General features: G+C 40.3%; 1 protein-coding gene across 1 annotated transcript; it reads right to left on the minus strand.

Annotated features, from left to right (window-relative positions):
• Positions 1-461: 461 nt before the first annotated feature.
• Positions 462-5247, minus strand: LOC146494081 (uncharacterized). The gene is made up of 2 exons (XM_085146046.1): positions 3977-5247; positions 462-1385 (listed from the first exon to the last, which is right to left on the minus strand). Exons 1-2 carry the CDS (start codon positions 4589-4591, stop codon positions 615-617), a joined length of 1386 nt encoding a protein of 461 aa, XP_085002172.1. The 5' UTR covers positions 4592-5247; the 3' UTR covers positions 462-614.
• Between the last annotated feature and the right edge of the window lie 8738 nt (positions 5248-13985).

Genomic DNA, 13985 nt, shown 5'->3' on the forward strand with positions numbered 1-13985 from the left:
AATGATTTTCTTGTAAAACAGTAAAAGGTGTTCTGCTTTGTGCATCTGGCTTACTGCTCTTGTGACAATTGTATATATGTGTGTTAAAGAAATATATGAATATAGAGTGCATGCGTCAACCAACATTACATTTCTACACGGTTAGGAATATATCGCCACCTGTTGCTTTGGCATGTTCCTGGCAGCATTTAGACAGGAAAAAAAAAATGAAAACAGAAAATCTTCGTTTTCAAAAATACCCGTGTACATGAGACTCAAACTGGCTTTTTACATCAATGCCACAAAATGGCAGTTACCTGCAAACATTAAGGGCAGCACCATACAGGAACAGGAGAACCTGTTATATATTATATTTGTCCAAATCCATCCCATACAAAAGAAAACAAATATAAAGTCACTAAATAATCTCCTTACACATTTAACAACTTTAATGTAACTGTAAGTTGAATGTTGGACAGTCATTTATAAGAAAAAGACTTAAATATAAAATACAATAATAATCATGTGGAATTAGTTTGTGGAGTTTTATGATTTTAAAATGACTTTAAATTGCCGTTAAAGGCTATTTTTTATTTTATGTTGACAGTCAGTCACTTCTGCTGCTGTTACAGATCTCACTGTGGATCTGTACTACTATTTTTTTCCTGTCTTTGTTCTTTGGAAAGTTTTGGTTTGCTTGAGTTTTTAACCATTTGTGCAGCAACATCAAAACATTCTATCCATTTATGCTCATTTCCATTTCCACCCTCTTTACCATTTCCTCCTTCATTCCCATTTCCACCTACGTTTCCTACTCCATTCCCATTTTCTTGTCCACCCCCTTCATTTGCTTCCTGTCCCCCATTCCCATTCTCACCTCCATTCCTATGTCTGTTTCCATTTCCTCCTTCGTTCTCATTTCCACCTACGTTTCCTACTCCATTCCCATTTTCTTGTCCACCCCCTTCATTTCCTTCCTGTCCCCCATTCCCATTCTCACCTCCATTCCTATGTCTGTTTCCATTTCCTCCTTCGTTCTCATTTCCACCTACGTTTCCTACTCCATTCCCATTTTCTTGTCCACCCCCTTCATTTGCTTCCTGTCCCCCATTCCCATTCTCACCTCCATTTCTATGTCTGTTTCCATTTCCTCCTCCATTTCCATTTCCTCCTTCGTTCTCATTTCCACCTCCATTCCTATTCTCATTTCCATTTATTTTTTCAGAGATCATTTTAATTAACTCCTCTTTCGCTGCTTTTCTCAAAGTGTCTTTCAGTACATCTTCCCCTTCTTCCAGGATCACGCTGTCATAGACTTGTCTTCTGCTGTAATAGCATCTCCGGTCACATAATGACATCAGGGCTGCCAGACCAATGATAGCCAAGAGCACAGAGAAGCCTATACACTGAAAAAGAAACATAAAAACATCTGCTGATTACAGGCTGATCGATTAAAATAAGAATCCAGCAAACATTTTGACTTTCCATAATCATTGGCTGGGACATGTGTAAAAATCCAGTCTTTAAGTCTGACATCATTAGCTATTTCTGGATCCAAACTCTGCTTCAGGTCCCATGTCAAACAAACACTGAGGTTTACAAACTGATTAAATTCTTTCATCTTTAATAAAATGATCAGTGTGGCTGCTCTACCAGGTGCAACAATTAAGCTTAACATCCATGAAAACAGAATTTATGAAATTTAACGGAGTTAGAAGCCAGCAGGAAGTTAGTTTGCTAGCTTCTTAAACCTGTGGAACAACCTTCCCATAGCTATTTGCGCATCTGACTCCATCCAATCATTTAAATCACGATTAAAAACTCACTTATTTAATCTTTCTTTCCTGGTTAGTTAATGCCTGTATTTTATACTTAATTCCTATTTTATCTATGTTTTTAGCAAGTTTGATTTGATATTCACTTTTAATCTTGTGTAATTAGTGCTATTGACCTGTTAGCATATTCAGTACTTTGTTAATGGTCTTATATTAATCATGTTTTAACCTGCTGTTTTATTTTGAATCACTTTGGTGTACCGTTGTTTTTTAAATGTGTTATATAAATAAAGTTGTATTGTATTTGTATTGTATTGTTTCCACCTAAACATGATATACCATCTTCTGACTGAAACGTAAAACGTACAGCTGTGCTATCAGTTCTGACATAAATGAAGACAGAAAACTAAACAGCAGTGACGTTTGTAGGGTTACTGAAGTTGGCCTAGTTCACAGGTGTCGAACTCCAGGCCTCGAGGGCCGGTGCCCTGCAGGTTTTAGATGTTTCCTTGATCCAACACAGCTGATTTAATGGCTAAATTAGCTCCTCAACATGTCCTGAAGTTCTCCAGAGGCCTGGTAAGGAACTGATCACGTGATTCATGTGTGTTGATCTAGGGTGAGATCTAAAACCTGCCGGACACCGGCCCTCGAGGCCTGGAGTTCGACACCCCTGGCCTAGTTGGTATATAATGACGTGCTACATGGTGGCTTTCTGCGCAGCTATAAACACATTAGCACAGTGACAATGTTGCCAACTTAGCGACTTTGTCGCTATATTTAGCGAGTTTTCAGACCCCCTTAGCGACTTTTTTCTAAAAAGCGACTAGCAAATCTGGCAACTTTTTCTGTTGTTATTGGAGACGTATGACAACTTTTTCACATGAGCGCACGTATCAATCTTACTTTTAACAAGCAGCGGGTGCTGCTGTGGACACCTCGCCCATGTGAAAATGCTCACAGGCGGCAGGTAGTCCTTACGCAGCAGTTGCCCACAGCTGATGTCAGAGCAAGAGATATTCACCCCTACGCGTACAACTGCAAATGAATTGCGCATGAGTGAAGCCGCTGCAACGCAGGGTGGGAGCAGCAGTAACTGTACATTTTTCTTAGTGCATTGATTCTTAAATCAATGCACTAAAATACATCATTCCAATCACTGCAAACTTAGAAATCAGATGTCCTTGCAGACACACACACACACACACCAAAAAAAGTAACTTCGCCAATGTGCCTATTTCGGGTCACTTTCCCGGTCCCAAGTGCAGATAAAGAGGGAGGGTTGGAATTATTGAAAACAATAATAAGACAATAGAAAAGAGAAATTCAATTTGTAAATTGAATTTAGAATAAATATATTCTAAATGCTTTTAGGGTGTTTTTTACTCACTTTATGTCTCTTCCACTATGTATTTCTCTCTCCTACAGCATCTGTTACAATTACATAGGCAGGAGCAAGTATGCAAATTAGGCAATGACATCATTTAGCGACTTCTGGTGATTTTTTGGACAGCCAATAGCGATTTTCCTTACTGAGGAGTTGACAACACTGCACAGTGAAGCTGGAGGATGAATGCTCACGTTTTTTGGAAGCAGGTTTCATCATGTCATCACTTAAAAACCAGATAGTTCCAAAGAGAAACTCAACCAACATCATGGGCATTACAGTGATGTGAGTTTGCAATGTCAGTGTGACTTAGATGCCCTTGTTAGACTTTCTTGCAGTGTTAGTGAGTTTTACATAAAGGTAAGCAGAGATGATGGGGATGTTCAGGCCCCTTTGCAGCCGTACAGTATGTCCTATTGAAAGTCTTCTGCAAAATGTGGTCCACAAAAATTTAAAAATGATTTTTGCACTGGATATTTATTTTGCAGAGTGGAAGTAACCTATTTAGCCTCCCCCCCTTACAAGTAATAGTTATAATTTAGGTAGATAAAACAGTGCATAGGTTGTGTTTTCAGAATTTGGTTTAACACACATAGTAAAGTAAAAGTATTTAGGACACTTTTTTAGAATCAAATACATGGTATTATTGGATTACTATTGATTATTCACTGATTTTTTTATATCTTTTTAATGTTGCAGCAGTTGACTATTTTAATTGATTATATATTTCTTTTGTAGCTTGATCTATTATAATGAGATGATGCTGGGACTTCAACAATGTTTGCTGTGACAGAACAGCGTTATAAGATATGAATAAAGTAAGAAAAAAACTCACTCTTGATTTGTTTTTCAGGGTACTGATGACCACATTTTCTTCAGCTGTCATGTTGGTTTTATCTTTGCAGGCTAACTGTGATTGCTTTTCAGAATGATCATTCTGACAGCAAACATACCAGTCTCCATCGATGAGCACAGAAATAACCCACAGCGCACCAACACAAAGTGCCTTGATAAGGCGACTCAAGAAAACACCACATAATGCTCCCCTGCAGTTTATATTCTGTTGTTGATGTTGCTGCTCATCAGGTCGTTCACGTTGCTGCTCAACAGGTCGTTCACGTTGCTGCTCAACAGGTCGTTCACGTTGCTGCTCATCAGGTCGTTCACGTTGCTGCTCATCAGGTCGTTCACGTTGCTGCTCATCAGGTCGTTTTTCGCAACATACAAATGTATAGTAGTTGCAGGTTCTTTGTAATGTCTTGTCTGTCCAAAGTATTAAGGAAAAAATTATACACGCCGGCATAAAAAAGTATATCCAGCAGTCTTTAGATACATCTATGCAAGTGCACACCACATCTCTGTCAAGTAAAACATTATAAGTAAAGCTGACGACGATGGTGATAAAGACACTGAATTCCCTAAAGGGAAAGTTTTTTAGGAAGTCCCTCATTTCTGGCAGACAGTTTGTTCAACAGAGTTGAACTTGAAATGTGAAGCTATATAAGCAAAACCATAAGCCCTGCCTTTTTAGGCGGGGTGAGGAAAGAAAGAGAAAAAAGAAAGTAAAAAGCATTCCACTGTTCTCGAGGGGTGTGAACTTTGTGATTAAATTGTGACTCCTCACAAATATACAGCTGCTTTAGTGCTTCCAAAAGGCCATAGTGACTATTTTTTAGAGAACACAGTTATTCTCAAAACCAAGCCCTGCGTTTATGTTTGTACAGATAAAAAAATGACAAAATAGGAAGCAACAAGTCATCACACAGCCAAAGACTTTTTGCAATCATCTTACTGCAACACAAGAGTCAGGTGAGGTCACTCATCAAATGCACCAGCCTACTCAATGACATCACTCTGCACCTAGTAATAGCATGTTTTATAAAACAAAAATACAATATGCCTCTTAGTATGGCTTTTAGAGTTATTAAGCAGGACATAAATATTTTCTGAACAACTATAGGGTTATGCGCTACTTTGCTCTAACTGGGGAAAAAAATCTCAAAACTGACATTGAAACTATTTTATGGTCATTTTAACATTAACAACAAATATTTAATATTAACAACCAAATCCACCCCCAAAACAGAAAATTGATTAAATCAAGTTAGAAATGTTTACTCCTGACCAATATTTGGAGTTCATATACAATACTGTGCAAATGTTTTAGGCAGGTGAGGAAAAAATAGCTGCTAAGAAACCATTACTAAGTCAGAAAAGATTTGTTTGGGTTAAACAAACGTGTCTTTGTGCGATGCAGAAAAGGTAAATGGATGGTCTCTACATGCATGGTTCCCACTGTGAAGCACAGAGGAGCAGGAGTGATGGTTTGGGGGTGCTTTGCTGATGACACTGTTGGGGATTTATTCAAAACTGAAGCTCATCGAGAGAATGACAAGAGTGTGCAAAGCAGTAATCAAATCAAAGGGTGGCTATTTGGAAGAATCCATAAAACATGTTTTGAGTTTTTTCCCACTTTGTTGTTTACCACATAATTTCTATATGTGTTGATGCCTTCAGTGAGACTCTACAGTATAAATAGTCATGAAAATAAAGAAAAACCTTTAAATGAGAAGGTGTGTCTAAATTTTTGGCTGGTATTCCAGTTTGTAACCATTTACATTTATAGACACATTTATAAATGATATACAAAGGAGGAGTAATACTTTATAAAAGATGCATTCATTATTAATACCTTATCTTTTAGAGACTTGTTGAGGTTTTGGCATTCACATAAATGTAACAGTTTTTAATTAATAAGTTGTGCAAGAACCAAACTTGGGTCTCTGGGGTGGTTGTTCATGTTTATGTACCATTCATTTGCTCGTTTTTTATATGTGGTTTTATTGGATGAAAAAAAATTTTCTACTTCTTCCTCATTTCCTTCAGTCTGTTCTGATAGTTTTGGGCATTCTCCCTCCAGGAATTTGTGGACATTTGTCTCCAGTTTGAGGCAGCAATTAGTATTCTCTCACTGATCCATTCAAGGACTACAGTTTTTCAGATGGGACTGTGGTTACAACATACCTACAGTGTAGACAAAACAACAGTTTAAATCTCCTGGTATGTCTGTAAAGTCTCATGGCAGAAAGATAAATGAGCCCTCTCTCTCTCTCTCTCTGTGTGTGTGTGTGTGTGTGTGAGAGAGAGAGAGAGAGAGAGAGAGACTGGGCTAGGGTATGACATTTGCTGTGCATACCGAAAATGTGTGGTCAAGGTGTGTGGCCTTGGGTTTCAGTAGTTGGTTGTCATAGGTTTTACTCTTGCATGACCAGTCGCATGTGTTATCCTACTTTTTCCAGCAAAGCTACTGACCTGGCGTCGAATCGTGAATTAATTCTGATAGAGGAATTTAAGAACTGCGTCTACGAGCGCATCGCAGTATACCTTAGCAAACAGAAGGTTTCCTCATTAGAGCAGGCTGCAACACTGGCTGATGAGTTTGCCCTCATCTGTAAAACCAGTGTCATTAAGCATGACCGACGCGACGCCTCAGTGAAGGTTAGTGATGCGCCAGCTGCACAGTACCCAAAGAGTGAGGTACTTGTGTCCCATCCCAAGACAAAATGAAAGTGTTTTTTCTGTTTCAAGTCTGGCCATTTAATAGCAAATTGTGAGGCCTATAAACAGAAACAGTCAGTCTCAAGAGTTAGGAATGTGCCAGCTAACAATGGCACATTCATCTATCCATCTACAGGCAGATGGATAGGAGATGAATACCAGAGTGTTAGTGAGAAGACAGGAGATTAGGGGCTGCAGAGGGACGTAACACTGACATATCTCAAAAACTCATACATTAGGCGTTATGGCTAAGTGCGGTGCTAGTAGTACTGTTTGTGTCAAAGGTCACAGCTGCGCTTTAGAACTCTGAAACTTTACACTACAGTAGATCCATTTAAAAATTGGTTATATAGTCTTAAACAAGATGTGAAAATAGCTTTTGTTTGCCAGCAGTAGCGGTTTTTGATACGGGCGACATGGGCGGTTGCCCGGGGCGGCATCACGGGCATCGGCAAAAAAAAAAAAAAAAAAAAAAATTGCTCGTACTCATGCTGCCCCGACATCAGCCAGTGCATACTGGGAAAGGCATAGGCACCGATCGGTTTTCTGCCACCCATTTGCTGGCAACCTGCTGAAAAAGGAAGCTAAACCCATGATACCACCCCAGAGAAACCCCACCAACTATTAATAGAATTTAATCATCTGTTTGTTACCTGTTGGAGTTCAGGGTCTGGTTGCTTGGCTATGATCAGCATTCACTCAGGTTTCACCATTGTTTATTGGCTAGCTTAGCATTAGCATTCCATCTGGCTAGCTTATTGTTAGCGTGCTGTCTGAGCAGGTGCTTGCAGAGAGCCAAAGTTGTGTTACACACATAATGCGGTTGTTTCTGTCCTGGATGCAGTTTCCATTTTACCATCGTGCTGTGCCCTTTTGTTCAGTAATATTGGTTGCAAATCCTTTACTGGCAATTACAGTCCAAAGTCTTGAACTCATGGACATCACCAGATGCTGGGTTTCCTCATTTACTGAAGGGCTTTCAGTTGCTATTTCTTTGTGGGCCTTTCTGTCTGAAGTTTGGTCTTAAACAAGTGAAATAGATGCTCAATTGGGTTAAGATCAGATGACTTGGCCATTCAAGAATATTCCACTTCTTTGCTTTAATAAAATCCTGGGTTGCTTTGGCTTTATGTTTTGCATCTATAGACTTTTTTTTTTTGCCTGTCCCATTTGGTTCTTTAGCCGTCAGAATTGTTGTCTGAAGACCAACAAGGCCAATTAATTTACTTTGCCAAATGGATCATCACGGCCTTCCCGTATTGGTCCATTTGACCAATGGACCTTTGTTGGTATTATTAATTTTATTTTATTTTCAGTTGTTACAGAGGGGACAGACATGACTGAGGGAAAGGAAAGGGAGAAAGAAAGATGAAGGAAAAGAAAAACAGAAGGGAAGAGGGACTTAAAAGAGAAAGAAAGAAAAAATCTCCTGGATCACCTGCTGAGAGAAAAAGAAGAGAAAACAAGCAAAAAAAACCAAAACAACATACTATACACAACACCATTGCATTAATCTAGCTAGTTGTAAACAGCAGTAAATACTAAATATTGAATGTTGTTGTGCAGCACGCAGGACCAACAGTGCACAATGTGCTTTGAAATAGCAGGTGTAGTTTATGTCTATGAACAGTGAACACCCGTGTGCACACCTGTGTGGATCGGCGCGCTTGTATTCAGAAGGTTTCCCCATGTAATGGTCTGCAAGAGGGTGTAGAGAGCCATAGCCCCGCCCCCCAGGGCATGAAGCAGGCATGGAGGAGATCCAGGCTCCAGACATCCAGAGGCCCCAGAGTGCGAGAGCCCAAGGAGGACCACCGGAGGGGCATCCGTGCCCCCCTCCTGGGAAGAGCTGAGGATCCCCAGACGAGGGGTCACCCAGTAGCCACAGAGCAGAAGCCAGAGGGGGCTGCACTGGCGTTCCCGCCGGCTCTGCCGGCAGCCAGCTGTGCCAAAGTGAACCGAGCTGCAGGCCCAGAGGCCCAGAGGCCCGAGGGCCCCCCGCGCCCCGGAAGAGGCCTGACCGAGCAACAGGCGCCAGGCCCCGCCAAGTAGCCACCGGGAGCCAGCTGGTACATACCTGAGCGCCCAGCCCCGGACACCAAGAACCACCAACGCACCGACCCCTGAGGGCATCAGTCACCGGCAGGGAGTGTGGTGAGGGGAGATATGCCTCCACACTTTGGAGGGCCTGGGAGTTCCCAGAGGGGTGGAGTCTAAGACCCGACCTGACATATAGACACAGACTTTCTACTACACTGCAAAACCCCACCTCCTTAATACTAGATAAATACACTTATTTTTGGTGAAGATTTGCTTAAAACAAGTGAAATTATCTGCCAGTGGGGTAAGTGTTTTTTTCTTAAGATTTCTTGAAATAAGAACAATATCTCGATTTAAATAAAGCTAAAAATAAGTCTTTTACACTTATTCCAGGCAGCAAATCAGAACATTGAAACTTAAAATAAGCTTTAACCACTTATTCTAGGCAACAAATAAGATAATTAAATCTTAAAATAAGCCTTACACACTTATTCCAGGCAAACAATCATGGCAATTGAAACCTAAAATAAGCTTTAACCACTTGTTCTGAGCAAAATGTTGAATAAATTAAATCTGAAAATAGGCATAAAACACTTATTCTAAGGAACAAATCAAGGCAAATAATCTAAAAACTAGTACATTTTATCATTTTAAAGATACACTGCAAAAATTACCCATCTTAAAATAAGTTAAAAAATAATAGATCGTAGTCTAAATCTTCTTGAATTTAGTGAAATAATCTGCCAGTGCAGTAAGATAATTACACTTGATAAGAATTCTCAAAATAAGAAAAATAAAACCAAATGAAAGCAGGTAAAGTATACTGTGTACATGACCTTTATTGGAAACAAACTCTCCAAACAGTAACAAATATTTCAGTCAATCATAGTACACAAAAATTTAAAGACACATTGTAAGTGTAACATTGTTATTTTATGTTCCTTTTAGAAGTGCTAAACCAGTTAGCTACTCAACATATAAAATGTAATAAAAAGAGCATTTGCAATTTAAACAGAATTTGCAGAACAGATGTGTTTAAAGAAAAAAGTACTTTGTATTACATTAATAAGAATTTAAAAAAAAAAGAATTCAAGTGTAAATTGCAACTTCAAAGCTATCAGGTCCAAACCTTCCAACACAGACCTAAGTTACATCTTGCTCAAACAGCTCTACGTTTCAATAAAAATTCCTACAGCCTGCCATGACTTTTTTGTATGAGCCTGTGGTGTCTTGCTCATGGATTTTGTCCTTTAACACTTCAGTCTGAATGACAGACAGAAGCGTTGCCACACATTTAGCATTATTTTATTCCCTTGTGTTATCTTTAATTTCATTACCCAAATTGGACTTGCAAATAAAATTTGAATAAACTCATGTTGGTTAAATGTAATTTTGATCATAAGACAGTTAACTCTTGATGACTTGATGACTTAAGTAAGTGTCTGTTAGGGCAGAGCAAGAATGAAACGGTCAAAGTTGTATTTTAGTGAATTTTGTATCTTGGATTTTGTTTCTTTGCCTCTCCTGTGTTACACATTTCTTGTCTAGTCTCTATGTTTGTGCATTTCCTGTGTCTTCCCTGTCAGCTGTGCCTCCTGGTCAAGTCTGCGTCTCCATGCCTGTCTTGTGTTTCCTGTTTTACTTTGGTAGTCTCATGTCCTGTGCTCAGTGTTTTGCTTTAACCCTGTTTCGTTAACTCTGATTAGTCCCGGCTGTGTTTCCACCTGTTGCCCATCCTCTAGTTATCCTGCCTGCTTATTTTAGGCCTCAGTCTTCCCCTGTTTGTTGTCGTGTCATACCACTCTATGTGCTGTGTGTTTCCAAGTTACTTCACTCCTAGTTTTCTAGTATTTCTGGTTTCCCTAGTGTTTAAGTTCTTAGTTTCTAGTTTGGTTCATTCTTCATGAGTTTGTGTTTGGAGTATCAACAGTGCAATAAAGCTGCCTGTTTGAGTTCATCTTCTCTGTGCTTACGAGTCCTGTGTTTGGGTCCTCATCCTGCTAGCCACAGCACCAATCCATGACAAGAACGATCTGTCGAGTCTGAATTTCGGGTCCTGACTTCCCACCGTTTTGACATATTCAAACAGTCTTTATGCTTTGCGATGCATTTAATTTGTTGTTTGAGGCATCAGCATGTTGACGGAAGACAGGAACACACCCACATAGAACCTCTTGTTTACACATTTCTAGAGCATCAAATGTGCATGCACTGAGACTTCAGCATGTTGAAACATGACATGATTTTTGTTTTTCATCGAGATACGTGGCCTCGGGTCTTCAGCACTCTTGGGGAGCCGTGGATGGCCACGCATCTGAATCAGAGTCAGAAACAGCATACTTTATTAATCCCTAATGAAATGATGTGGGTTACAGTTGCTCCAGTATCAATACAGTAACAGAAGCAGACAAGATATTTAACAATACAATATGTTACAGATTTAAGAAATGTAAGAAATAACAAAATATATACAAATCACTCAACAATAAATATCAAGGATTGACAGAGGTGATTATAAATAAATATCAAGAATGTTGACAGGAATATTACAGAGTAATATGAGGTCTTTGCCTGGCTCACTAGGGGCATTATCGTAGTCTCTCACACCCATTTTCAAGTATGTTTCTTGGAAAGTGTTCATACAGACACTTGCTCACACACACAGAAAATGCAATGTTACTTTTTGTACCTTCCCTTTCTTGTCTTTCAGGTGTTGAGTAGAGTTTGAGTGTGTTTTGTTACAGATGCAGCATGTCTCTCTGTTTGAGCCTCAATCCACCTCCTGCTTCATTCCCCTCCTTCTTTTTGTCTCTTTTTTATTTTCCACACAGATAATAATATGAAAACAAGATTAGAAAAGAAGCCTACAGAAAGTGAACAGTGCCATAGTGCTCCTCTTGGGAAAGCAAATGTGTTTGTCACAACAAAGCATTCAGTCTATGATTCTGCTTGTTACAACTGATGGACAGAACAGGTTTAATTAAAGGCCATGGAAGCAGCAGAGCTCCATCAGTAGTTGGCCATTTTACCAAGGCAGGTGAGCAATGCCTCTTTAAGCTTACTCATATAATAATCATTCTTAGTGAGTGTGATCAAATGACTTTATGTTTTGAAAAATGGTCTCTGTGATTGACAGAGACATTTGTAATCCTGACCACCTCTAAATGTGTTATTCAAGTTTCAATGCAATTTTATTTGTATAATGCCAAATCACAGCAACAGTTGCCTTAAGGCGCTTAATACTGTAAGGTATTATATAAGAGGGAATCAAGACAGGAAGCAAGTTAGGGCAGAGCAAGAATGAAACTGTCAAAGTTGAAGAAAGAACAATGTTGCGTTGAATTCGGTTAGAACAGGTTCTGGACTGAGGACATGCTGAGACAGGCTCTGTTCGGCAGGGAAGGAGTTACCAGATGACAGGGAAAGTACAGCTGAAGTAGTGATGGAAACTGTCACTGTCAGGGTGCTGGGTCATTGGCCCAGCATTTTGAGTTTATTTTGTATTTATGATTCCCCTTTGAGGGCAGCACGGTGGCACGGTGGTTAGCACTGTTGCCGCACAGCAAGAAGGTCCTGAGTTCAATTCCAACATCAGGTCTTTCTGTGTGGAGTTTGCATGTGCATGTTCTACCCGTGTTTGCGTGGGTTCTCCCCGGGTACTCCGGGTTCCTCCCACCGTCCAAAGACATGCAGCTTGTGGGGATAGGTTAATTGGATAATCCAAATTGTCACTAGGTGTGAATGTGCGAATGAATATGAGTGCGAATGGTTGTCTGTCCCTGTGTGTTGGCCCTGCGACAGACTGGCGACCTGTCCAGGGTGTACCCCGTCTCTCGCCCTATGACAGCTGGGATAGGCTCCAGCGCCCCCCGCGACCCTGAAAACGATAAGTGGAAGCGAATGGATGGATGGATGGATTCCCACTTGCTGCTTTTTGGAAACGCTTAAATGTAGTGCAAAGCGCTTTGGGGATGCTGCTTTAGCACACAGCAGAAACCAACGCTTGGATTATGCCACTTCAAATATTTTACACCTTATCACAAACACATGTTAAAAATATCAATGCTAGTTTTTGCCTAGTAAATGCTAAGAGAAATGCTAAAACACATAAAGAAAGCTGACCATTGATGGAATTTCCTTGGCTTACCAGCACTAGTACTGACTGCAGCAAAAAGCTGTTACGATGTTTTCCGGTTTGGTCATGTGACGATCATTTGTTACTGTAAGCCAAATCCACCTTATAAAAAGAATGGTGTCAATAGATAGAAACACATTTGGTGCCACTGACCTGGTTTTGGGGGCTTTTGGGAGTCAGCCCTTAAGGGGGCGTTCTGTCATGGTCCTGAGTCTGGTGACTTAGTGTTTGTTTTTTGATGATTAATATTGGTTGTTGCTGTTAGTGTCTGGTTGTATTTTAGTGAATTTTGTATCTTGGATTTTGTTTCTTTGCCTCTCCTGTGTTACACATTTCTTGTCTAGTCTCCCCGGTCTCTATGTTTGTGCATTTCCTGTGTCTTCCCTGTCAGCTGTGCCTCCTGGTCAAGTCTGCGTCTCCATGCCTGTCTTGTGTTTCCTGTTTTACTTTGGTAGTCTCATGTCCTGTGCTCAGTGTTTTGCTTTAACCCTGTCTCGTTAACTCTGATTAGTCCCGGCTGTGTTTCCACCTGTTGCCCATCCTCTAGTTATCCTGCCTTCTTATTTTAGGCCTCAGTCTTCCCCTGTTTGTTGTCGTGTCATACCACTCTATGTGCTGTGTGTTTCCAAGTTACTTCACTCCTAGTTTTCTAGTATTTCTGGTTTCCCTAGTGTTTAAGTTTGTGTTTCGAGTATCAACAGTGCAATAAAGCTGCCTGTTTGAGTTCATCTTCTCTGTGCTTACGAGTCCTGTGTTTGGGTCCTCATCCTGCCAGCCACAGCACCAATCCATGAGAAGAACGATCTGTCGAGTCTGAATTTCGGGTCCTGACTTCCCACCATTTTGACATATTCAAACAGTCTTTATGCTTTGTGATGCATTTAATTTGCTATTTGAGGCATCAGCATGTTGACAGAAGATGTTGAAACATGACAGGGCTTTGGCTTTCATCGAGATACGTGGCCTCGGGTCTTCAGCACTCTTGGGGAGCCGTGGATGGCCACGCATCTGAATCAGAGTCAGAATCAGCATACTTTATTAATCCCTAATGAAATGATGTGGGTTACAGTTGCTCCAGTATCAATACAGTAACAGAAGCAGACAAGATATT

This window comes from Neolamprologus multifasciatus, chromosome 20, assembly GCF_963576455.1.
Source record: "Neolamprologus multifasciatus chromosome 20, fNeoMul1.2, whole genome shotgun sequence".
NCBI classification, from domain to species: domain Eukaryota; kingdom Metazoa; phylum Chordata; class Actinopteri; order Cichliformes; family Cichlidae; genus Neolamprologus; species Neolamprologus multifasciatus.